This window comes from Panthera onca, chromosome E1, assembly GCF_046562875.1.
Source record: "Panthera onca isolate mPanOnc1 chromosome E1, mPanOnc1 haplotype 2, whole genome shotgun sequence".
Taxonomy (NCBI): Eukaryota; Metazoa; Chordata; class Mammalia; order Carnivora; family Felidae; genus Panthera; species Panthera onca.
In genome coordinates this window covers 9662533-9688857 of record NC_138352.1, presented here as the reverse complement: position 1 = coordinate 9688857, position 26325 = coordinate 9662533, and the positions used below count along the sequence as shown (strand labels likewise).

The following is a 26325-nucleotide window of genomic DNA, read 5'->3' as shown; positions in this document are numbered from 1 at the left end:
CGGTGGCTGCTGTGTGTGCTCTGTGCTGCTGGGAAGAGGTGCTGCTTGAGGGCAGGCAGGGGACAGTGGTCAGTAGGATGGAGTGAGCAGAGGGCCCCTCTATTGGGCAGTTAGGAGACCCAAGGAGAACTTCATGAGAGAGGTGACAACAAAAGATTCTGGGGGGGTTGAAGGGACAGGCGGGATGTGGAGATTAGACAAAGGGCAGGGGCTCCTGGCTGGTCTTCAGGGAAGGGCCAGAAGCCCCAGCAGCACGGGGGTCAGCTCTGGGCTCAAGGAAGGATGAGCTGCATGTTGGGTTTCTGTTTTCTAGGCCACTTCTCCACCTGCCTGGAGAGAATGGTGAGAGGCACACTGCGGGGCACACTGACTGCACACTATACATATGATCGGGGATGGGAATCCTACAGGAAGTGGTGGTGTCGCGGGAATGACAGGAGTTCCTGCAAAATCCCCTTGTTAAACCCACTGGGTCGGAGCAACTGGTGAAGAAGGGCTGAGCGTCCGTCCAGGATAATCACAGCCAACACACATTCACCATGACCTTGGAGAATCTCCAGTGGGACGACTCAGACATCTACTAGTGTGGGATTGAGCGATTTGGCACTGACCTGGGGTTGGAATTTTCTGTGATTGTTGACACAGATAGGCACTACCCCTTCTGTGTTCTGGGCCCCTGGGACCCACCCCCAGAGGAGACAGCACTGTTTCTCTACCTTCCCTGATGGATGGAGAGGAGTCTGGAAACTTGCCTGAGACTACACATATACATGTGCTTGTTTGAGCGTGTGTGTGCACATATGAGTGTTTTACAGAATGGCACATGCAAGCGTGGATGGGGGGCACCAAGATTCTAGAAAGGACTAGAAGAAAGAGTGAGCGCCCACAGCTTCACATGTCTCCATCTGCTCTCCCCAGAGGGAGCAGAGAAGGATAGACTCGGCCAAGACAGGCTTGTTCAGGGAAGGCAACTCCTCTTTTCCCAGTCACCTCCACCGTCAGCACATCCCAGCCTGAGTGGGGTCTGTTGGGCGTGGAGAGAGAGTGGGGTGCTAGAAAGCCAAGATTCTCCATCTCTTAGATGCTCTCATGGCTCCCGGCTTCTCCTCCAGGATGGGATCAAGCTTGTCTGGGCACGTGTTTCTCTGCACAGCTCATTGTCTGAGTCTATTGCCCACAGAGATCAAGGTGATGGTCCCAGTTTCAGCACATAGGCCAAAGGGACCTCCTTCCATGGGACCAGAGACCCCAATTCCTTCCACTGTTTTCCTGGACCTCTGGTGCCTTGTGTCCTGCTCTTTCTGGAGTTTGGGGCCAGGACTTCATAGCGGCTGTTCCCACCCTCTGTTCCATATCGAGTATCAGAGGGAAGGAGCCCAGCACAGTCGGGGTGCTGTGAGGATTCCTGAGGTCCAGAATGGCCTCCATGGTCAAAGTGCTGCTTAAATCTATCAAATACTTTTGTCCATATCTACGAGATGATCATATGATTTTCTCCTTTAGTCTGTCAATGTGGCATATTATACTTACTGATTTCCTCACGTTTAAACAATTTTGCATTCTTGGGATAAACCCAACTTGGTCATGATGTGTTCCTGGCTTATATACCCCTGGATTCAGCTTGCTGACTTTTTTCATTGCAGACTTTGGTATTTGTGTTCATGAGTGATTTTTGCCTATACTTCTTTTTTGCACTGTCCTTGTCAGGTTTTGCCATGAAGAGTATGCTAGTCTCATAAATGGATTTGGTATTTCATCCTCTTTTTCTATGTTCTGGAATTTAAAAAAAATATTTATTTTTGAGAGAGTGCAAGCGGGAAAAGGGCAGAGAGAAGGGGACGAAGAATCTGAAGTGGGCTCTGCGTTGACTGACAGGCTGACAGAAGTGAGGCCGACGTGGGGCTCAAACTCACAGACCGCGAGATCATGACCTGAGCTGAAGTCGGACGCTCAACCAACTGAGCCACCCAGGTACCCATATGGTCTGGAATTTTTCACGTAAGATAGGCATTCGTTCTTCCTTAAATGTTTAAGGGATATCTCCATTGAAGCTGTATGGGTCTGGAGGCTTCTTTAGGAAAGGTATGTTTTTGTTGTGGTGGTTGGTTTTAAGTAAGCTCTACACCCAACATAGGGCTTGAATTTACATACCAGAGATCAAGGGTCAAATGCTGTACCCACTGAGCTGGAGGGTGCTCCCTGTGAGTGGTCTTTAATAACAATGGATTTGATTCATTTAAATAGTTGTAAGATGATTCAGATTTTCTATTGGTTTTTGTACCTATTTTAGTATATCACATTATTTTTGCTAGAAATTTGTTTATTCCATCTAAATTTTCAAACTTATTGGCATAAACTTGTTTAGATTTCCTTTATTATCTTATCCCTTATTATCTTACCTTGTTTTTAATATGCACAGGATATTGTGTGAAGTACCTGTTTTCATTCCTGGTGTCAATCATTCAGACCTCTCCTTTTATCACTAATATCTTGCTAAGGGTTTTGTTTCTTTAAGAAAACAACGGTTGGCTTTTTGGTCTCTATTTTATATTTTGTTTCTATTTCATTAATATTTTTCTTTTCTTCATTATTTCCTTCCTTCTCCTTTCCTCTGCAAGTGACCATGCAGTGTCACTATGGCCCAGGGTGGGAGACCTACGTGAGGTCCTGGTGTCCAGATGCTGATTTGAGTGGCTGCACCATTGTTGTTCAGACTGCTGGATCAGAGCTGAAGAAGCACCTTGTGTCCATCAATCAGAGAAAGGGCACATTCTCCATGGCCATAAGGGGGGGAGTAAAACAACTTTTGAGAAAAATGAGCTGTTGTTTTTCTGAGTTGTTCCCAGGCATCTTACAGAATGGCAACCCTGTTCACACCCAAAATCTGGAAATTTAGATCAGGACCCAAGCTTAGAATTCCTTCATAAGTTCCTGTTTTACCTTTCCTGGGGAATCCTTTAAATTAACCACTTGGAGTTGATTCTGTGGAAAATCAGTGACCTCTTCCTCAATCCCCTTGTAAGTCACAGGGGCCATCACCCCACTGTCAGTCCCCTGCTCTCTGTGGTCGGGATGTGGGACTGCCTTTCCCCAGGCTCACTGAATGCCTCTCCCTTGTATCTGTAAGCAATACATTGTATCTCCCTTGTATCTGTAAGCAATACATTTTGTGACTCTGCTTCCATTGTGTGGGTGTATTGAAACTGGGCATTTCATTAAAATGTCCTGGGTGATTCGTGTCCCCAAAGTGGGAGTGTGGCTATTGAGGGAGCTACCTACCTGCCCACCCATGTGGGTGGCTGTGACTCCTCATCCAGCTTGTCGTGATCTGCATATTCTTTTGTTTTTTTTTTAAGAGAAAGAGGCAAGAAAGACAGAGAGAGAAGAAGAAGAAGAAGAAGAAGAAGAAGAAGAAGAAGAAGAAAGAAGAAGAAGGAGGAGGAGGAGGAGGAAGAGGAGGAGGGGAGGGGAAGAAGAAGGAGGAGAAAGAGAAGAAGAAGAAGAAGAAGAAGAAGAAGAAGAAGAAGAAGAAGAAAGAGGGGGAGAAGGAGGAGGAAGAGGAGGAGGAGGAGAAGGAGAAGAAGGAGAAGGAGAAGAAGAAAAAGAAGAAGAAGGAGGAGGAGAAAGAGGAGGAGGAGGAGGAAGAGGGCAGAGGGACAAAGAGAGAGAATCTTAAGGAGGTTCCACGCCCAGCATGGAGTCTGACTCAGGGCTCAATCCCACAACCCTGGGATCATGACTATGGGTCAAAGTTAACATGGCCATTGACCCAGAGGAGAACTCTTCCTTTGTGCACCATGTGGCATCTCCTTAGCAGGAGGGAGCTAGTGAAACACTGGGCAGATACGCCAACTTTTATATTTATTTGTGAATATTTAGGAAGAGATGTTTTTAAAGTACAAAAGTGAAGAATAAAAAAAAAATGTGTTCTGACTTCTACCCTAGTCCCCTACCCAAAGGTATAAAGACTATAGCCAGTGTATGTGTGTGGGTTGGAGAAATCCTATGCATCTAAAACATATTTATCAGCATATATTCTTTCCCTCCCTCATAGAAAAATCGCACGTCTTGTTCTACACCTTGTCTTCTTCACTGGGTGTATTTTAAAAATCATTCCATACTAGTATGTGTAGATTTTTGTTTGTAATGGCTTCACAGTATTCCATGATATCTACATATCATGACTTGTTTAATTTTTTTTCTCTCATGATGGACATTTCAGTTGTTTGAGTTTTTGCAACTACATGCAATTGTACAATGAAACTCCTTGCATATGTGGATTGATACACATTTATGGATATACCTGCAGAGTACATTCCTATGAAAATATAGCTCTGCCACAGGTCTGTGCATTTTTCCAAATTTGATGGATACAACCAAAGAAATTGTAAATATTTCTACCCTTGTCTGAATTTGTTAATAAATGGCCAGCCCCCATCCCCAACATTGGGTGTTGTCAATTTTTTATCTTTACACTCTGATTGGCAGATTTGGCATATTGATTACACATGACCTGGGCCCCCAGGCAGTGGAGAATGATGTGGGGGGTGGGGGGTGAATGAGACAAGGGAGAAGGAGTAGTTCTAGGCAGCCAAGCACACAGCCACCAGATGGGTGATGCTGGGTGAGCTGAGAACCAACAGGACACCTGCCTTCAGCATGAGTGGAAGGTTCCAGGCCACCATCTGCTCTAGCTTGCAGACCCTCCCAGCCACCTCCCTCCCCACACTAGACTTAGGCAAACACCAACTTTAATTCAAAAGGGGAATAACACTTTCAAAAGCTGATAGGTGAAAAACAATAAAACAAACATTTTTTTGCACAAAGCAAATAAAAAGCAGACTTCATGAGAGGAAATGTCCAAAGAAGCATAGGAAAATCAGTACCTATAAGTAGCTGTATTTAGTCTAAAGGAAATGATAGACAACAGGATGAATCTAGAACATAAAGAGAGTGGAGTGCAAGATAGAGTGATGGAAAGTGAGACAGCAGATCTCAGGAAAGATAAGGAGCAGAAGAGAAAGAGACAATGGGGTGCTTGGGTGGTTCAATTGGTTAAGCATCCAACTCTTGATTTCACCTCAGGTCACAATCTTGCGGTTTGTGGGATCGAGTCCCACATCAGGCTCTGTGCCAAGCAGGCTTGGGATTCTCTCTCTCTCTCTCTCTCTCTCTCTCAATCAGAGTAAATAAACATTAAAAAAATGAAAAGGAGCAGAAAAGAAAGACAATATTGCCCAAAAGAAAGAATGAAACAACCACAAAACCCAATGATAAACATGCCTGAAAATGCACAGACGTGGTACCTTGTAGACATTTCCTGAAGTGACAGTTACGTGAACATAGTATAACATGTGGAGAGGCAGACATTGGTACAGGAGACAGAGAGGTCATGCCACAAATGTACCCCAGCTATTCCCTTGGAGGAGAAATGAGAAGCCAAAAGTAAACATAATTGAATTGAATTAAAAACTATGTGGAAACAAAGAGATCTTTCAGGCTGTCATTGAAAGCCCACCCGGGGACCCAGGAAAGGAACTGATACAGATGATCCACAACCAGAATGGTATGAAGTTACCGAACCTTGTGGATAAACAGAATCATCTGGGGCGACTGGGTGGCTCAGTTGGTTGAGCGTTCGACTTCGGCTCAGGTCATGATCTCACAGTTTGTGGGTTCAAGCCCCACGTCCGGCTCTGTGCTGACAGCTCAGAGCCCAGAGCCTGCTTCCGATTCTGTGTCTCCCTCTCTCTCTGCCCCCTCCCCCACTCACACTGTCTCTCTCTCCTTCAAAAATAAACATTAAAAAAATAAAAAATAATAAAATAAAATAAACAGAATCATCTGGGCTGGTATCAGAAACGATGATCACATCAGAAGGTCGTACCAGAAGGATCACATGGTGTGTGACAGAAATACTCTTGTTTCATAACAACACTGCATCCCAACACACAGTGAAGGAGAATCTATATGTTCTGAGCAAATGACAGAATATTCCGGAATGCTCTGACAACTGTCTTTTGAATGCAAGACCTTATGAAATATAGCACCCATGAGCCCTTTCAAAATAGAAAATATACATCATGATCAAAGTCTGCCAACAAAGGGTGAAGTTAAATAGTGAAAAAAGAGAAGCTGTGGTCAGCAATGAATGTTTTACCCTAAGCATAAAACCCCTAAGCAATGGTGGGAACGATTACAGAAGAGAGTATAAGTGTCCTAGATGCAAAGAACACCATTCTGAGAAAATCAGCACTGGGAAGAGGATGGTGGGCCATGGGTGAGATGCAGAAGTCTTCGTCTTTTAGGGCACAGAGTCCAGAGATAGTTTTAATGTGTTGTTCCAAATCAGATGGTATTGTGGGGGCTGGGAGTCCGGGCAAGTGCGGAGGGCATCCAAGTGAGAGGCATCTCGGCGTGGGTGTCAGGTTCCAAGCTGGCTGAGGAAGCCCTCCCCACTGAGGGTCAGCCCAGGCTGGGGTGGCAGAACCCAAAAGGGGTGAGAAGAGCATCTCCATGGGTGGTGGCTGGGTGTAGGATTTCAAATCCCACATGGGGCGAAGCTGGGGCAGAGTGGTGGGGGTGGGGGCGGACATGGGTGTGGAGGCGGGGTCAGACACCATGCTAGGCTCAGCTTTTCATCTCAGCACTCTCTGATCTGTGGCATGCAGGTAAGGACCCCCCAAAATCTCCTCCACTGTTATTCTAGACACTTGGAAAGACTTCTCAATGGGTGGGTCCTTGGCATTACCCCTGATTAGGGCTTCAACATATGAATTTGGGGGAGGACACAGACATGCAGTCCATGGCAGGTGACTAACAGACACCTTCAATTCCAAACCAGAATCTGTTCTTCCTGCAAGCCCAGCTTTGCCCATTTTGGTTCACTGCGTTCCCAAACCCCCAGGTGCTCAGCCTTGAACTTAGGAGTGGCCCCTGATTCCTCTCTTGCTCATATCTAATCTGTTAAGATATCCTGCTGCTCTGGGGCGCCTGGATGGCTCAGTTGGTTGGGCATCTCACTTTGGCTCAGGTCATGATCTCATGTTGCCTGAGTTTGAGCCCCGCGTTGGTCTGTGTGCTGACAGCTGGGAGCCTGGAGCCTGCTTCGGGTCTGTGTCTCCTTCTCTCTCTGCCCCTCCCCTGCTCTCACCCTGTCCCTCTCTCTCTCTCTCTCTCAAAACATAAATAAACATCAAAAAAGTTTTAAGCTATCCTGCTGCTCTTTCTTCAAAATATCAATGTCCAGAATCTAACCATGCCTCCACCTGCCCACTGTTCTGCCCACTGTTCTTAACTGAGTGCCTGTCACCATCGATGCACTGAACATTTGCAGACTAACTGGCCTTCCAGTTCTCTGACCTCCATATGCTCCTCAGCAGCTTCACATGCCTCCACGCGATTTCTCAAACATGCCGGCCACAAGACATTTGCTATTCCTAGATAGGAGGATGGGGTGGGAAAATCTAGATGGAAGTCAGCTGGGACCACCCTACTGTGTGATAGGAGGGTGTGTCGGCTGCTGCGGGTGCAGTCACAGTAAGGGCATGATCTTCACAGGAACAGAAAGCAGAACGGTGCATTCAAATGTTTCTGAGGATGAACTTTAGCAAGTAATCGACTGGCCACATGATGCTCTGAGCCTCTCGCTTCCCCCATTTTCTGACCAGCCCTGAGAACAGAACCAAGAGGCTGAAGAAGGAAGCAGAGAAGTGCCAAGAATTGCAGAAGAGGGGGGACAGGGTGAGCGGCCCCTGGGTGAGGGGTTCCAGCTGCAGCAGGAGAGACACCAGAGGGACGGGGCCATATGGCTGCCATCGGCTCTGCTGCTGCTCTCTGTCCCAGGTGAGTGGGACTGGGCAGGTCTGGGTGACAATGGTGTGGGGCACGGCTGGTGATGGGGAAGGGAAGAGATGAGGACACAAACAAAGAGAGGAGGGGGTGAGCTCGGAAAAACCTCACCCAGCTGAAGAAGAGGAGGAGTTGATGGTAAGATGCTTCCCACAGGTGAGCACGTACCGAGCCCTAAAGAAATCGGCTACTTTAATCCTGATGACCACATTCTGAAAATCAGGAATATTGTTTTACGTCCAGTAAAGGGGAGGGGAGCAGAGAAATAATACTAATTGGGCTAATCACTGCATTACATGGTTTTCCACACAATCTAACCCAATTCTTACCGCAATCCTATGAAACGAGACACGCAAAGATGCATATATTTTACTCCAGACCAGTTCATAAAAGTCAGCCAAGATTCAAAGAGAAATATTTCTATATCCAAGTCATTGCTCTACTTATAAGACTTATTTCCAAGCTCATCAATTTTTTCATAATACAATGATCACTTATGACATAAGCCTCCTTGTATATAACCGTCTATGTATCCCAGGTGCTAACACATACCCCCACCCCCACACCCGGAGAAGGCTCTGTTGGGTTTGAATGCTTGTCAACGGCTCCCTCCCTGAAGTTTGCAGCGAGGCGCGCAGTCTGTTATAAGCACGTGTCACCATCTTCACTCAACTCCTTGTGTGTGGAGCAGCCCTCTCGTCTCCACCAAGCCCAAGCCTTCCCTGGGCTAGTGATGCCAGTTTCCAGAAAACACTCCAAACTCCGGAGCACTGAGTTTGCAGGCAGGGCCACCACACTCAGAACCTGAACGCTGGCATGGCTGCCACAAGGGCAGGGCCATTTGTGACACCTCAAGGAGAGCTGGGACTGGCTCAGGACTTGGCTGAAGGAGAAATTCAACCAAGGAGGCACATCCAGACCTTATTAATAAAACACAGATGGGGTGGTATAGGAAACACAATGACGGGCAAGAAAGAAGCTTATGATGCACTCTATTCTATTTCAAAATTATTTCAAGCATTCTCGTTTCTTTGCCTTTCCAGATAAATTTTCAGGTAAGTTTATGTGTATCTACCAAAACAATCTTCCTGGTATTTTGATCGGAATCGTATTAAACTTATAGATCAATACTGGGAACATTGACATCTTTACTATGTTGAGTCTTCCAGTCCATAAACATGGTACCTCTTGCAATTTAGTTAAATATTCCTTGGCTTCTATCACCAGTGTTTTGTAAATTTAAGTATCTGGATGTTGCATGTGTTCTGTTAGATTTATACCTGGGTATTTTGTCTTCTTTTTGAGCACTCATGAACAACACGGTGCTTTTCGTTTCATTTTCTACATGCTCATTGCTAGTTTACAAGTAAGATAGTGTGTGTGTAGGTGTGTATATGTGTGTGTTTATGTGTATGTGTTTATGTATGTATGTATATGTGTTAGTGTATGTGTGTATGTGTGAGTGTATGTATGTGTGTATGTGTGTGCATGCATGTGTGTCTCTGCGTGTGTCAGTGTCCATGTGTATGCATGTGTCTCCGTGTGCATGTGTGTAAGTGTGTGTGTGTATGTGTGTGTGTGTGTGTATGTATGCGTGTATATGTGTGTATGTGCGTGTGTATCGATCTTTATTCCTGTAACTTGTTAAATTAATTTACCAGTTCTAGCAGTTTGGTAAATTTTTTTTGATAGATTCCTTAGGATTTTCTACACAATCATGTTGCCTGTACAAAGGCACAGTTTTATTTTTTCCTTCCTAATCTGTGTGCTTTAGTGGTGTCCCGGAACCCTTGGAGCCCCTGGAAGGTCTTAAACACTCTGATGACCCTGTGGAGCATGTAGCATCGTGGACCCACTGTGTTCCGGCATTTCTGCTTTTAAAAAAGAAGTCAGAAGTGAAATGGCTCATGTTTACATGTAGGCAACAACCTCCACTTAAATAAATATTGTGATCCAAGCAAAACCTATTCGTAAGTTCATGCAAGTCTCGGATGCGGTCTGTGACCAGTGAGTAAAGCAGAGAAAGTGCAGAGCATTGTTGTGTCTGCCTAGTACTTACACTGGGGCCACATGGTGCCCCCAGCAGGCTTGGGAACTGACCTGTCCAGTGCACAGATGGACTCGCAGGATTGCTGTGTGGACCTCCTTGGGGCAGGTCCAAGTCTGCTCCCTGGCATTATGACTGGGGGTCCGGGGCCTCAGCCCTTCTGGGCTCCTCATTCTTTAATGTGATGTGAAGGCACTATGTTAAGAGTCTTCCAAAAGCAATTGGGACTCCTGGGGGGCTCAGTTGGTTAAGCATCCGACTTTGGCTTGGGTCATGATCTCATGGTTTGTGAGTTCGAGCCCCGTGTCAGGCTCTGTGCTGACAGCTTAGAGCCTGGAGCCTGCTTCAGATTCTGTGTCTCCCTCTCTCTCTCTGCTCCTCCCCTCCCCTGCTCATGGTGTCTCTCTGTCCCTCAAAAATAATAAATAAACATTAAAAAAAAAAAGATTCTTCCAGGTGGCAGCTCTAAACAGGGACTGTAAATTTCTTGACACTCCTGTTATTAGAGTTGGGGGTGTGTCTCCTCCCCTTGAGTCTGGGTGGGCTGGGGCTGTGAGGTCAGTAGCCTAGAGCAGATTCCCAACTTTTCCCTATAAGTATCTTCCTAAGGAGCCTGTTTAGACATACTTTTACTAGAATCCCCACCATGGGTATGAAATTTTAATACCAAAGATATATGCCTATATATGCCTATGTTCTATATATCGATCAATCGATCCATCTGTCAATTGATCATCTATGTTTTGTATATTAAAGAGTAGCATTTTTTCCCTTCCAAGAACCAATACTTGTCTTGTCACAATGCATGGATAGAGTATGGTAACCCTGTGTGACTTCTGAGGCCAGGCCCAAAGGAACCCTGTAACTCTGTCCTCCGTCTCTTGAAACACTTGCTCTGGAGACTCTCCTTCTCAGAACACAGCTCCACACAGAGAGGCCTCCTGTAGGATCTCAGGTCAGCTATCAAGATTGAGATCAACCTGGCACATGCTCTAGACACGCAGAAAAGAAGCTTCCAGATGACAGCAGCACCCAGCCATTTAGATCCCTCCCCCACCACCGCCATTATGTCTTCCCAGCTAAAGCCCAGACTTTTTAGAGCAGAGACAGGCCATCCCTGCTGCACTCCGTCCGAATTCTTGACCACAGAATCTATGACATGACAGAAATATCGCTGTTTTGTGCCCCACGGAAGATCTAAGCAGAGAGAACTTGATGTCCCAGCCCCAGGCAGGATGGTTCAAGGAACATGCTGCCTCTGCCGGATGCACAGAGGGCTGGGGGGAGGCCCCTGGGAGACTCAGCCCTGCGGCGAAAACCTGGGGCCGGACTCCTCATGCGGTAACGTGCACGGGCTGCTGGGCCTGGAGGTCTTGCCCTTTTCAGAGGCGCGAACCAGAACCATGTGGGCTGGAGCTGTCAGCACTGGTGGGAGGTGTTCCCCACAAGAAGCCACCCGCCTCTGCAGAACACCCTGCTGCCCACCCACACCCTCTCTGCAGTGCCCCGACCACATTCAAAGGAAGCTTCTACTCGAAAATGAACCAGCACCTTTCCTAACTGATGGACTCAAGGAGAGGAACACAGTGCCAGCAAAATGCAGCTGTAGAACTTGCTTAGTGAGCGTCAGGGCCCCAGGACACAGAGGAAGAGTCCAGCTGGCCAGTTCAGCTCAGTCTCGGAGAAATTATGGACAACATGACCTCTCTAAAGAAGGAGCTCAGAAAAGAGATAGAGGTCCCCAAAATCGTTCAAAATAAAATATCTGAGCACTAGGTATTGTATGGAAACCAATTTGACAATAAATTTCGTATTAAAAAAATAAAAAGTTAATAAAAAACCGACCTTGCATTTGTGGGACTAAAAATAAAATAAAATAAAATAAAATAAAACAAAATAAAATAAAATAAAATAAAGACACAAAAAAAGAGCAGACAGAGCCCAGGAAGAATGTAAGTGGAAGAGAAAAAAAAAACAAACAAACCCAAAACCCAAATCATTATTGAGAGGAAACATGTATAACTTTGAAAATTAAAAAAGAAAAAGGCTTGTGTTATTAGTTTTTGATGACTGAGTAGAGGAAGTTAAAAAGGAAGGGCTGGGCATCCTGGGCTGTGTTGCTCAGCTGGGCGTGGGGGTGAGAGTGTTCATGGGGACGGGACATAAAGGCCAAAGGTCAGGCCAAATCCAGGAGTGGGTGATGGTGGGTCTGAGCTGTCTGGGGGATGGACAGTGTCATGGGTGAGGAGGGGGCAGATCTGTTCCATCTTGATGGAAGAGTCCAAACGGTCCCTGGAACCCCTGCACCTAAGGACCAGTGAGGCCAAGAGACAACTGGAGGGACAGAAATGAGCTGTTCTGGTGATGACTGCATGAGTCCCCTGTGCTTAGAGGCCACCGATGTAGATGCAGGGACAGGTGGATATTTACATGGTTACAAAGCCCTGCTGCAAAACACTTACTATTTACAAAGGGGGAAAGAGTAACTTCAACCACTATGGACAAATTTGCACACACAACTGCCCGTTTCCCGGACACATTCGGATTCTAGCGTTGGATTTAGAGTCATTTCCCTCCCTCTAGAATGGAAGGGTTGTCCTCTCACATATAAAACATTGAAATGGTGTCCCCCCAAATAATCTCAAAAGAGCAAAGAAAGCCACAGATTTCATAGGAAATGTAAAAGGCAAACAGGTCAGATGTGGGTCAGGCGATGGTCCAACCCTGCTTTCCATCTTTTACATTCAAGGAATTCTTTCTTGGAGGCGCCGATGCAGCAGAAGGTGGAATTGGCGGAACTCTGTGCAGCTGGCCCATCAGGGGGTCTTTGTCCCTGTGGACACACTCTGGAACTTTTTGGTTTAACCCAGGTTTTATGCTTACTGGAATTGGAAACCCATCGTTGGCCAGAGTCCTGAATGATGAAAGGGTCATTTATCCTTGGCGGAGCAACTCGAGGGTGGCAAGGAAAGGAGGTACCAGGAGGATCCACACAGGAGAGATTACAGGTGCGGCTGAGGACTGATGGTGGAATGAGAGTACACCCTTTCTTTTCTCTGCTTCCACAGTGGAGGCAATGGTCCCCGACCTGTGCAGAGCAGAGAGGGAGCCAGAGTTTATTCCTGACGGCAGGATGCAGGGAGTCCTCACCTAACAGGGACCCCCATCTGTCTCGGAAATGTAATCATTGCCCTTTCCCTGACCAGAGCTCAGAGGGTGTGGGGGTGTCCATGGTGGGGGGGGGGGCTGTGTTTTTCCTGCTCAGACTGACGTATCTTCCCCTGGAGTCCCCCGGACTCCCCACATCACAGTCACAGCAGGACCCAAGCAGGGGCAACTTCACAAAGGTCAAAAGCACAAAGTGAAGGTTGTGTAGCAGGGCCCTGAGCAGGGATCGTGCTGACAGGAGTGGGGTCCCTCTTCAGGGGCCGCTCCAGGCCCTTCCTGTCCACTCTCACTCCCGCCCCCAGACCTGGAGGACAGGCCAGCCCCGGTCCCTGCCCAAAAGCCCCTCTGAGGGCACGGCCATGCTGCCCAAGGCAAAGCATTCAGGGGCCTCCCAGCAGCCTTAGCCTGGGCTCCAGCACCTCTGCACCCTGATTTCATCCTGCTTGTCTGCCGCCTCCCCCAAATCCCCTCTGCCTCACCAGCAGGCCAGCCAGGACCAAAGATTTGCCTTTGCCTATTTGAATCTACGTCTGTCCCACCTTGTATAAATTCTGCCTGTACTTCCAGCTCAGACCTCATATCACCTCTTTGAAGCAGAGGAAGATACCTCTTCCTGGTAATCTGGCAATTTACGTTCTAACTTCCCCTGGGAGGGGTCTCTCCTGGCTCTGAACCCCATCTGGTAGCACATAGCAGGTGCACTATTGGATACACCCTGGACAGTGGACACGTGGTCTAGTGGACCATTGGGCCCTTGCTCATATATGTCCCCCTAGGAGTCCCCATCAGTATCCAGAATCTGTCCCCCTCAACCTCTGCCTCATCCCCTCCCCTACAAGCAGTGCCAGGACCCCCCTGCAGTCTGGCCTTTTTCTCTCCTTCTACCTGGCTTGAGCAAGATTTGTCATGTTCATTTCACAGGGGGTTCTCTTGAGAGAGAAGACACGATGCTTTGTACTTCCTAGATTATCCTTGAACCCACTACGTTCTTTTCCCACTCTCCACTTCCTGTGGAGCTGCCACCCCATCTCTCCACCTGCAGGCTTCCTCCTGTGCCCCTCAGTCCCCTAAAAGTTCCACATCCTCCCCTCCTTACTCCACAGAACAACTGGTCTTTAAATAGTCACGAGCAGGACAGAGGCCGATCGTGAAGCATGAACCAAGTGCCTGGCTGCACACATAACCGAACACACAGTCCAGCAGGGCAGCTCCAAGGAATAGGATCCTTGAGAAGGGAAGGAAGAGAGACTGTACCAGAAGGGAGGCGGTGAAGGGGGCTTCTGGGAGGAAACGCACCTTCACCCTGAACTCGGATGGGGTGAAACTGGGGCAGGGTGTTTGCCCTTTGAAGAAAGAGTTAATTGATTGTTCTTTGGATGCCTGTGGAGGGGGTGGGTTTCAGACTGATGGCCCAGCCTGTCGATTGACCATGTTGGGAATGTGAGAAAGCAGAAATGTCAGCTTCCCATTCCTTCCCAGCATTTCCCTAGCAGTTGGGGAGGGGAGGGCTGGATCCATGGAACAGGTACCTGCTTGACTGTCTGTGGGCAGAATAATGCCTCCCCCAAAGATGTCCTAATCCCCAGACCTGTGAATGTGTTATGTTACATGGCATGGGGGAATTAATGATACAGATGGATTTAAGTTTGCCAGCAGCTGACCTTGAGATGGGGAGGTGATCCTGAGATATCTGGGTGGATCCTATAGAACCACCAGTGTCTTTATAAATGAAAGCACACGGGAGAGCCAGTGTCAGAGTAATGAGGGTGAGAAAGACTTGACCACCCCTGCTGGCTGTGCAGATGGAGGGACCATGAGCCAGGCGTGCAGCATCCTCCAGAAGCTGGAAAAGACAAGGAAGCACTTCTCCCTTAGAGCCTCCAGGAGGAGCCAGCCCTGCCAGCACCTTGAGTTTAGCCCAGTGAGCCTCATCCCAGACCTTGTCTCCAGAACTTTAAGATCATAACATCGTTTTGCCTTCAGCCACCAGGGTGGTGGTGATTTGCTCCAGCAGCCACAGGGAGCTAATCCAGAGCCCTTCCCTTCTGGCGACTTGAGGCTGAAAGCACCTGCACCTGTTTTGGCTGCTTGGGGGTCGGGAGCCAGGTCAGAAGGAGACCAGAAGCTTCTCTCCTGCAGCCCAGCTGAACAACTTTGCCTAGGTTTCTTGTGGGGAGGGGGAGCTCTTTAAGGACTCAGAGGTACAAAGAGGGGGCCCAGCGCAGACCTCGCTGTTTCTCCCCAGTAGAGGAAACATCAGGGGGGCCAATGGGGGTCCCTGTGAGAGTGTCCCAAGGAGAGCTGTCCCAAGGCAACAGTGGGAAAGGTCTGTGGGTCCAGCTCTGCTCACCTGGTTAGCGGGCTATTCAAATCCATGGGCTGGCTGCTGTTGATGCCCTGGGGAAATGGACGAGAGGAAGTCCAACTGGGCAGCGTTGTTCTCGCTACAGGCTTGGGAGAGTCTGTTGGATTAGGGGCTAAACACACAGAGCAGAGCATGGTTGTGAGTGTCACAGGTAGCTCCCATGGTCTCCACACCCCACCCCCAGGGGTGCAGAACCTTTCTGTCTTAGTGCCACTGCTCAGCCACGTTGATTTTCTCTTGCATCTTTTTGGCATTATTCCAAACAAACGATTACTGATTTGCAGAGAATCACCAGTTTACCACCATGTGAGATATTGGGGTTGCTGGTTATGTGGGCAATTCCCATTCAGTTTCATCTCAGTGTCCTGCTGGGTACAGCTGAGCATGTCAGAACCATGTTCCCAATCCCTGGAGCCTTAAATCAGCCAGGCAGGCTCCTTTCTGAGTCTCAGCCTGGCCTGAAGCAGGCTCTGTGCCAGCTGCCCTGAAGCGATGTGACCCATGAGCTGGCAGGCCCAGGGTCCCCTGTCTCCTGGGACTGCCGAGTGCCCGCAGCCCCTGCTTCCCCCTGCGGTCCTTCCTGCCTCCCCAGGGCTTGCTTTCTTACTTCTCCAGGCCTGCCCAGGGAAGGTCATCTGGGTCAAGGGTCCAGACTCCAATTCTCTGGCACCAACTCTTCTTCCACCCTTGCACATATCCACCACCTTTGTGGTGTTAATTTCTTTTCAGTTAATTTCTAGAACATTCTAAGACCAGCATCCGTCCCCACTGCACATATTTGCACACCATATTTGCATATTCTAAGTTTGAAGAGATTTTTCTCTGCTTTAGAAATGGAGCAATCAGTAGCAAATGTAAACCTCCTTAGTGTCTGTGTGTCTGTGTGTTGGAGACAAGACTTAGGGGTCCAGAGGCAGAGCTGTGGGACGGGGGCTACAGCCTGACTCTCCTTCCAGGCTTGTCTCCAGGGAGGGCCTAGTGCTTCTGGGGCAGCTGCAGGGGAGCCCAGGGTCTCTCCAAGGATAGACGCAGAAGAGAAGGTGTCTGCACCATAGTGGAACCTGCTTTTCATTCTCCTAAATATGGGCTCACGGTTCCTCACCTGCTCCCTTGTGCTGATGTTGCCAGAGGAGAGAGGGGAGCAGGGAGGGGGCATGGAGTAGGTCACTTGTTCTGTAGCTGAGACCATCAGGATCATGGCTTTCTAGCACCCCACCCCTCCCTGTATGCCTGACATCACCCCATGCAGTCTGGGATGTGCTGACGTGAACGTGACCGGGAAAAGAGGAGCTGCCTTCCCTGGACAAGCCTGTCCTGGCTGAGTCTGCCCTTCTCTGCTCCCTCTGGGGAGACCAGACATGCGGAGTTGTGGGGGCTCGCACTTTCTTCCAGTGTTTCCCAGAATCTTGGTGCCCCCCACCCACACAAACACATGCACACGTGTAGTCTCAGGCAAGTTTCGAGACTCCTCTCCCTCCATTGGGGAAGGCAGAGAAATAGTCCTGACTCCTCTGGGGGTGGGTCCCAGGACCCCAGAGCACAGGATGGGTGGTTCTTACCTGGATTGACAATCACGGAAAATTCGATCCCCACGTCAGTGCCAAATTGCTCGATCCCACACCAGTAAGTGTCTGCGTCGTGCTGCTGGAGATCCTCCAAGGTCATGGTGAATGTGCGTCGGCTGTGATTGTCCTGGATGGACACTTGGCCCTTCTTCACCAGTTGCTCTGACCCAGTGGTTTTCACAAGGATTTTGCAGGAATCCCAGTCATTCCCGCGACACAACCACTTCTTGTAGGATTCCCATCCCGGACCGTATGCACAGCGCACAGTCAGTGTGCCCCCCAATGTGCCTCTCACCTTTTTTCCCTCACGGGTGCAGAAGTGGCCTAGAAAACAGAAACCCAACATGCATCTTATCCTTCCGTGAGACCAGGGCTGACCCGGGTGCCGCTTGGGCTTCTGGCCCTGCCCTGAAGACCAGCCAGGAGTCTCTGCCCTCTGTCTAATTGCCACATCCCGTCTGTCCCTTCATCCCCTGCAGGATTTCTTTTCTGTCACCCCTCTTGTGAATCCCCCTTGAGGCTCCTAACTCTCCTAACCAATACAGGGCTCTCTGCACACTCACCATCTTACTGACCACCGTCCCCTGCCCGACCTTAAGCAGCACCTCTCCCAGCAGCACAGAGCACACACTGCAGCCACAGGTGTATTTCTGAATCCCAGAGCTGGTGAGACAGTGTGGCCCCCTCCCCATCTATGCCTCTGATACTCTACCTGCGCCCCCCAACAAAACCTCAGCCTCTGAATCACACAGAACTGGCATGGAACTAAATACACACACACACACACACACACACACACTCTCTCTCTCTCTCTCTCTCTCTCTCTCTCTCTCACACACACACACACACACAGGTGATTGCTTGTTTTGTTGTTGTTGTTGTTGTTGTTTTCTTTTTTTTTTTTACGTATACACCTTGTTCTTCTGTGTCTTCATACCTTTGTACAAGCTCCTCCTTCTACCAGGAATGTGCTTTCTTCTTTGCTTGAAGGAATCAAACTCTTATATTCATCCTTCCAGGCTCAGCTCAAACAGTTTCTCCCTTTCTGTAGCCAACTTGGTCGCTGCTGGCGCCACCAGACCACTTAGTCCCTGTCTCAGGTATCATGCTAAGGACACTAGATGATGATCTGTCTTTAGATCATCCAGAGCAGAGACCCAGGCAGGCTGGAGTGTGGGGATGAGCAACTCTCCAGAGAGCCTGTCACCCTGGTTTTGCTGCTTGCCTTCCTCTCTGTTGTCTGAGGTCTTCGGAAAAAAGGATCCTGGCTCAAGCTATAGTTCAAGACCAAATGTACAGGCTTAAATGATCCAGATGCCCGATCTCCACCTTAACTGAGTGGCTTTCTGCTGGAGCCCGAGCATCTGGCTTCTTCAGAGTTCCTCAGGAATTCATGCATTTATGTGTGTGTGCATATATGTGTGTGTGTGTGCAACTATCTATCATCTATCCATCTGTCCATCCATCCATCCATCCATCCACCCATCCATCATCTGTCTTAGGATCTATCTACCACAAGTTGACAAACTGTGCCCTAGAAAACGGACACCATTTGTGCTATTTATTTTTATTTCCTTCCCCAACACCTAACTTAGTACCTGTCAGGTAACAAAACATTAAAAAAAAAATTTAAATGAATAAGTGTCTGGATGAATGAAAGGCTCTGCCACTTCCTCCCATGCAGACCCTGTCTGTGTTCCCCTCCTTTACCCTGCAGGTGCTCGATCCTAGAGCCCCACCTCACTCACCCTGGATGACAAGAAGGAACAGAACCGGGAGCAGCCACATGTCCTGCTTGGTTGTCTCCCTGGTGCTCAGCAGATGCCAGCTGTCCTCTGGGGACTGGAACAGAGCTCAGAGTCAAACTGCCTTCTATTTCTCTAAAATATTCGTTTTTGTTTCTCTCATCTACTTTTCTTAATTTTTCTTCAGTTACTTCCTAATTTCATTCATCAATTGCAAAGTAGTGCTGTCCGTTGGGAGCTTATGGCTGAAGTGATGTGGTGTCCCCTCTCCTTGCTCTGGCTGCTTAACTCGGCACCCCTGGAGGGTGACCCTGAAGACCTTCTCTCTGGGGAGAGCTCTGCCCCTCCCCTCCCTAGCACCACCTCCTGTCTGTGCACACCTACTTCCTGTACCCCATCTCCCAGCCCCGCTCCCCACCTCCATTGGTTATTGCCCCCTTTGTACAGCTGTCCACCCTGTTAGCAGCTCAGATGTGCTCCAAATGCCATTTCTTGTCATCTGCACTCCTAAAGTCAATCTGTCCCAACATGTGGTCCGTGGGCCTGGGGCTTCCTCTCCACCTGCCCCCACCACACTAGTCTTCCATAGACAAAGAGGATGGGGTCTTCTCCCTGCCACCTGCCACCCTCAGATTGCCTTGCAGGGGTCGGGGGCTTGGCAGGGGTTGGGGGACTCTGGTGCAGCCCAGGGCTTTGCCAGAGGAGTAGGAGAGGGTGTGGCTGGCCAGCCCAGGGTGGGGGTGGGGGGGATGCAGAACAAGAATTCCTGTCCCTGGGGCGCCTGGGTGACTCAGTTGGTTGGGCGCCCGACTTTGGCTCACGTCATGATCTCACAGTTTGTGGGTTCGAGCCCCGCGTCAGGCTCTCTGCTGACAGCTCAGAGCCTGAAACCTGCTTCGGATTCTGTGTCTCCGTCTCTCTCTGCCCCTCTCCCACTCACCTCTGTCTCTCTCTCTCTCTCTCTCTCTCTCTCAAAAATAAACATAAAAAATGAAAATAAAAAAAAGAAGAATTCCTGTCCCCTTCAAGGTCCTTCTGGTTGGACTAAGAATCAAATTGACATGAGACAGATTAACAAGAGAAAATCGCATCTAATAGCATACGTGCAGGGAGTCCACACAGACATGGCAGTTAGGCAAAAAGAGGTAAAAATGTCATGCTGAATGAAGGAGAAGGGGGCAGGAGTCTGAGATTTCTAAGGGAAGAAACACAATTCACAGGAAGATGAAACCAGTAAGTAAGTGTTTGGTGCACAGATGTTGGCCCTGCCATGCAGCTGCGTTACTCAGATAACACTTGTCCTTCGTAATAACCCTTATTCTGCAAAGATCCTCTAATTGAGATTCTTTATGTCGTTAGGGGCAAAAGTTTCTCTGGAGCCCACAGGGTCTTGACTGCCTTTACCTCCGAATAATCTTCACATCAAGGTGGCCTACCTGGGGGCCTGCCTTAAGTTCCTATACTTCTGTTTGTGTCCATGTGTGAGGCTGAGCCTTCTTCTGGGATTGGGACCCCAGTGAGCCCTGAATTTATGCGGGGGTGGTGAGCGGGAACATTGGCCTCTCCTCAAACTTTTCCCTCCCTCCCTTCCTTTCTCAAGGTCGACTGAGGTGTAATTGGGATAAAATAAACCACATACGCTTAGAGTGAAAAGATTCAAACGTTTTTCTTGTTCTTTTTGCTACTTCTCGAATCTTACATACGGTGCAACTTTGTGGTGCTGTTCGGATCTATGTGTTTAACACACGGATCATTTCACAGAACCACCACCACAGACGTGCAAAGCAATGCTATCACCTCGCGGGACAGGTCTTTCACTCTGACTTCCGTTTTTTTTTTTTTTTTTTTTAATTTTTTTTTTTCAACGTTTTTTATTTATTTTTGGGACAGAGAGAGACAGAGCATGAACGGGGGAGGGGCAGAGAGAGAGGGAGACACAGAATCGGAAACAGGTTCCAGGCTCCGAGCCATCGGCCCAGAGCCCGACGCGGGGCTCGAACTCACGGACCGCGAGATCGTGACCTGGCTGAAGTCGGACGCTTAACCGACTGCGCCACCCAGGCGCCCCATGACTTCCGTTTCTTTAATGGCAGGCAGTCCAGCTGGTGAGATTAGGACTTCAAGTGCTGATGTGGCTTCTGTGGACTGTGGTTCCTGCGTGCGCTGGTTCAGCCTTCTGGAGCCTTGCAGGCGCTCCCAGATGCCCCATGTGCGCCATCTAGTGGCCAGTCTGTGACTGGCGATGGCCTTCACCAAGTCTCAAACTCCAGTATTCTCCCCAGGGTCTGATCAGGAGCCCACTGGGGCGCGATGCCGGGAGATCAAACGTCCCTTTCTTCAGCTGCTTTCTCTTCTCTATCCTCCCCCATTCCCTCCCAGCTTTCAGAACCGCCACCTCCTCCTTTCCTGGTCCTTTGGCTAGGAAGCTTGGAGAGCTGAAGCTTTACTCTCCCCAGTCTGCTGTGTACTTCCTGTGATTGGGTTTGCATCCAGGGCCAAGCAGCAGAAGAACAAAGAGAGAGAAGATGCACTGGTATTCCTCTCTCTCTCCCCCCTCTTGGGGCCCAAGCTCTTCTGGGCAGCAAAGACCTTCCCCCTTCAGAGTTCCAGCTGTCGGCCCCCAGCGGCTGCAGGTGGAATTGCAGCTTCTGTCCTGAGGTTTGCTTGCTGGGGACTTGGTAGGAGCGAAAGAAAACACGAACACCAAGAAAACATGGGACTCCTCCCGCCCCCTTCCATTAGTGCTTCGTTTTTCTGTTCCTCTGGAGCTCTTAAGGTCCTGCTGAGAGTGCACTTTCGGGATGTGGGCTGCAGGGTTCCCGCTCAGGTAGGAGGATATAAAAGGAAATATAATCAGAAAATAATCAGAAAAACTCACAGCTGGATTGGTCTTATACTTGGTCTGATTTCCTTCCTCAATCTCTTAACTAGGGCTCATTTTTCGGAATACTCAGTCGCTGCACATATTCTGCCTGGGTTCTTAGCTGTAGTCAGGGCACGAGGTCTATGGAGTGTTGTTGACTTCATTTTACCTGAGCTGGAAGGTTACTGCATAGATTTTCAAGAGTAAAATGCTGGAAACAGGTTCAAAGGCCGATAATACAGGAGTAGTTCACTGTGCTACAGCCACACAATGGAACATTAAGACAACTATTTCAAGAATAAGTAAGCAGCGGTGTGATGGCTTGGAAAGATTTCCATGATAAAACATAAAACTTTTTTATTGGAGTATAAAATACACACAGAAAGTGCACACATCAAAAGTGCAAAGATCAACACATTTGCACAAAGAAAACACACCCATGCAACCAGCACTCCGACCCAGACACAAACAGTCCCATCCCCCAGAAGGCTCTTTAACTTCATGAAATATTTGGGGAAACCAAGGCAGTTAGAGAGGATGCTGGGAGCCACCTTCAAAACTGTTTACTCTGGAATTTAGAAGATGCCTCTACCCGCTCATGTGAAGACATAGCCTGTATATCAAGAAGGGATAGAAGTTTGAAAGAAATTGGCACCATACGACACACCTATTTCACATGGAGTTTTGTCCCCACATACTCAGAACCTCAACCAGCTATGCTTTGGCTCATTATCAATTACAGTCAGATAACAAACAATGATCAGACATTGAGGCAGGAGTGTAATATGAAAGAGAAGGACCAGAGCAGACCAGACCAAACCAAAGCATGACCACAGAGTGAGGAGAGTTTTTGAAAACATCACCAAGCAGAGAATATAAAAAAAGGAGCTTTTGAAATAAAAGTATAATTCTTAAACTGAATATTTCATCAAAGATTACAAGAGAGAATAAAAGCACAAAATTACATTAAAAAAAAAACCTCCCAAAAGGTAGACCCAAACTCACAAAGTTGGAAAACATAAAAGAAAAACAGGAGATGAACTGATTCAGAGAGGAGAGGGAAAGGGAGCAGGGGACAGTCAGAGGAGGGGACACCTGAAGGAAGAGGAGACACTTGTGTGAAAGTCACATAGGAATCATTAGTAAGAAGTTTGGGGCTGGAAAGTGACCAACAGCCCACAGTCAGGGGAAATCTGCCAAGGGTGACCAAGGAAGCATCTAGGGCACAATGAGGCTGATGGGAATGGGCGACTTCTCCTTCCTTATAATCTTCCCATGGCACCTTTGCCTCAGAGGGACTCGGGACCTCCAGGGGACTCTGAGAGGGAGGGGCAGCAGGTCAGGATCTGGGCTGGACCAGGACCAAGGGAGGGAGAGGGTGGTCTGGGGTGCACTGAGGTGGGCTGCCTGGAAGGAGGTTCAGGATGGGGCTGTATGGCCAGCGAGGCTGGGTGTGAGCCCTGAGCACTGATTCTTCCCCACGTGCAAACCCCAACGTGTGCCCATCTCCTCCTTGGACCCGACTCTGAGGTTCTGGTGTCCCTTCCCAGGGACACCTGGGTCACCTGGTTTGCTGGCAGCTGGCTGGCAGCTGCACTGGGTCACCTGGTTTGCTGGTGGCTGGCTCCCCAGGTCCTCACACACAATTGCAATAGCACCCTGGACAGTGGGATGCTTTCCTTCCGCAAATCACGGAAGACACATGATGACGTCAGCCACATGCTCCCAAAGAAGGCACTGATCTAATTAATAAAATTAGGAAGTAATGGAAGGAAAATTTTAAGGGAAGTAGATGAGAGAAACTAAAAAAGGAAAAAATTTAAAATAGAGGCACTTTGCCTCTGAGTTCAGTTCAAGTCCCCAGAGGGCAGCTGACATTTGCTGAGCACCAGGGAGACAAGCCAGGCAGGCAGGACATGTGCCAGCTCTGCTCCTTTTTGTCATCCAAGGTGAGTGGCATGGGGGCTTCAGGACCAAACCCCTGCAGGGCCAGGGCAGGACACAGACAAGGTCTGTCCTGGGGAAACGGCAGAGACTTTCACTCATCCATAGACGGATGATAGATAGATGCATACATGCACATATATATATGCACACACACATAAATGCATGAAATTCTGAGGAACTCTGAAGAAGCACAGGTGCCCAACCTCCAGCAAAGAGCCACTCAGTCAAGGTGGGGTTCAGGCATCTGCATCATTTAAAAGCACAACTGGTCTTCATTTGTCGCTCAAGCCAGGAAGCACTCTTCTGAAGAGCTCAGACAACAGGGAGGAAGGCAGGCAGCAAAACCAGGGTGAAAGGCTCTCTGGAGAGTTGCTCATTCCCACACATCAGCCTGCCTGGATCTCTGCTCTGGATGATCCAAAGACCAGGCCGCATCCAAGGTTATTAGCTCAACTACCAAGACAGGGACAAAGTGCTCTGGTGGCACCGGGAGGGACTGAGTTGGCTGCAGAACTGGAGAAACCATAGAAGAGACTCCATTTGAGCCAAGGCTTGAAGGAGAAGATAAGGGTTGATTTCTTCAAGCAGAGAAGAAGGCACATTGTAGGCAGAGGGAAGAGCTTGTACAAAGGTATGAAGAAACAAACTAGCGAGGTGTGTAGGTAAAAAAATCAATCAATCACCTGTGGGACAGAGTGAGCGTTTGTCATGTGTGTGAGTGTGTGTGTTTAGTTCCATGTCATGTGTCGATTCGGGGGCTGAGGGTTTATAGGTGTGTGGGGGTTAGAGTGTCGGGGGCATGGATGGGGAGGGGGCCACACTGTCTCACCAGCTCTGGGATTCAGAAATACACCTGTGGCTGCAGTGTGTGCTCTGAGCTACCTGGAAGAGGTGCTGCTTGAGGGCAAGGAGGGGTCGGTGGTCAGTAAGATAGCAAGTGAGCAGAGGCCCCTGTGTTGGGCAGTTAGGAGCCTCAGGGGGGATTCACAGGGGGATTGACAGCAAAACAAATCCTGCAGGGGATGAAGGGACAAGCAGGATGTGGCAATTAGACAGAGAGCGGAGGCTCCTGGCTGGTCCTCAGGGCAGGACCAGAAGCTCCAGCAGTGCCCAGATCAGCTCTGGGCCAATGAAATACAAGGTGCATGTTGGTTTTCTGTTTTCTAGGCCACTTCTGCACCTGCCAGGAGGAAGCGGAGAGAGGCACATATGGGGGCACACTGACCACATCCTGTGTGTATTGCCCAGGATGGGAAACTCACAAAAAATGGTTGTGTCGTGGGAATGACTGGGATTCCTGCAAAATCCTTGTTAAAACCACCGGGTCAGAACAACTGGTGAAGAGGGGCAGAGTGTCGATCCAGGACAATCACAGCCGACACACATTCACCATGACCTTGGAGAACCTCCAGTGGGACGATGAAGACACCTACTGGTGTGGGATTGAGCGGACTGGCACTGATATAGGGTACAAATTTTCAGTGATTGTCGAACCAGGTAGGCACTACCCCTCCTGTGCTCTGGCCCCCTGGGACTCACCCCAAGAAGAGTCAAAACTGTTTCTCTGCTGATGATCGGATGGAGAGGAGTCTCGAAACTCACCTGAGACCACACGTGTGCATGGGCCTGTGTGAGCATGTGTGTGCATGTGTGAGCATGGATGGGGAACACCAGGAGTCTGGAAGGGATTGGAAGAAAGAATGAGCTCCCAAAACTCCGCATGTCTCCACCTGGTCTCCCCAGAGGGAGCAGAGAAGGACAGACTCAGCCAGGACAGGCTTGTTCAGGGAAGGCAACTCCTCTTTTCCTGGTCACCTCCACTGTCAGCACATCCCAGCCTGAGTGGGGTCTGTCGGGTGTGCAGGGAGAGTGGGGTGCTAGAAAGCCAAGATTCTCCATCTCTTAGATGCTCTCATGGCTCCCGGCTTCTCCTCCAGGATGGGATCAAGCTTGTCTGGGCACGTGTTTCTCTGCACAGCTCATTGTCTGAGTCTGTTGCCCACACAGATCAAGGTGATGGTCCCAGTTTCAGCACATAGGCCAAAGGGACCTCCTTCCATGGGACCAGAGACCCCAATTCCTTCCACTGTTTTCCTGGACCTCTGGTGCCTTGTGTCCTGCTCTTTCTGGAGTTTGGGGCCAGGACTTCATAGCGGCTGTTCCCACCCTCTGTTCCATATCAAGTATCAGAGGGAAGGAGCCCAGCACAGTCGGGGTGCTGTGAGGATTCCTGAGGTCCAGAATGGCCTCCATGGTCAAAGTGCTGCTTAAATCTATGAAATACTTTTGCCTGTGTCTATGAGATGATCATATGCCTTTTCTCCTTTAGTTTGTCAATGCGGCATATTATACTTACTGGTTTCCTCATGTTCAAACAATTTTGTATTCTGGGGTCATAGCTAACTTGACAATGATGTACTATCTTGCATATATATCCCTAGGTTCAGCTTTTTGATTTTTTGTTGCAGACTTTGGTATTTATGTTCATGAGTGATTTTTGCCTATATTTCTTTTTTTTTTTTGCACTGCCCTTGTCACATTTTGCTATTAAGAGCATGCTAGTCTCAGGACGCCTGTGTGGCTCAGTCAGTTAAGCATCCGACTTCGGCTCAGGTCATGTTCTCATGGTTGGTGAGTTCGAGCCCTGCATTGGGTTCTGTGGTGACAGCTCAGAGCCTGGAGCTTGCTTCAGATCCTGGGTCTCTCTCTCTCTCTCTCTCTCTAGCCCTCCCCTGTTTGTGTTCTCCCTCTATCTCAAAAATCAATCAATAAGT

The 26325-nt window shown here is 48.9% G+C and overlaps 1 protein-coding gene across 4 annotated transcripts in view; it reads right to left on the bottom strand.

Annotated features, from left to right (window-relative positions):
• LOC144614413 (CMRF35-like molecule 5) overlaps positions 1-19106 on the bottom strand; it is a 65050-nt gene extending 45944 nt beyond the window's left edge. The window contains exons 1-4 of one of the 4 annotated variants that reach the window (XM_078438187.2): positions 18745-19092; positions 16991-17320; positions 15417-15528; positions 12371-12986 (exon numbers count right to left, since the gene is read on the bottom strand). In XM_078438187.2, coding sequence (XP_078294313.2) covers positions 12833-12986; positions 15417-15528; positions 16991-17320; positions 18745-18784 — 636 coding nt within the window. In that variant the 5' untranslated portion in view covers positions 18785-19092 and the 3' untranslated portion in view covers positions 12371-12832. Of the gene's footprint in view, positions 1-12370; positions 12987-15416; positions 15544-16990; positions 17321-18744 lie in introns of those variants that run through there. The other 3 variants (XM_078438186.2, XM_081791107.1, XM_081791106.1) reach the window with 3 other exon arrangements.
• Positions 19107-26325: the final 7219 nt, after the last annotated feature.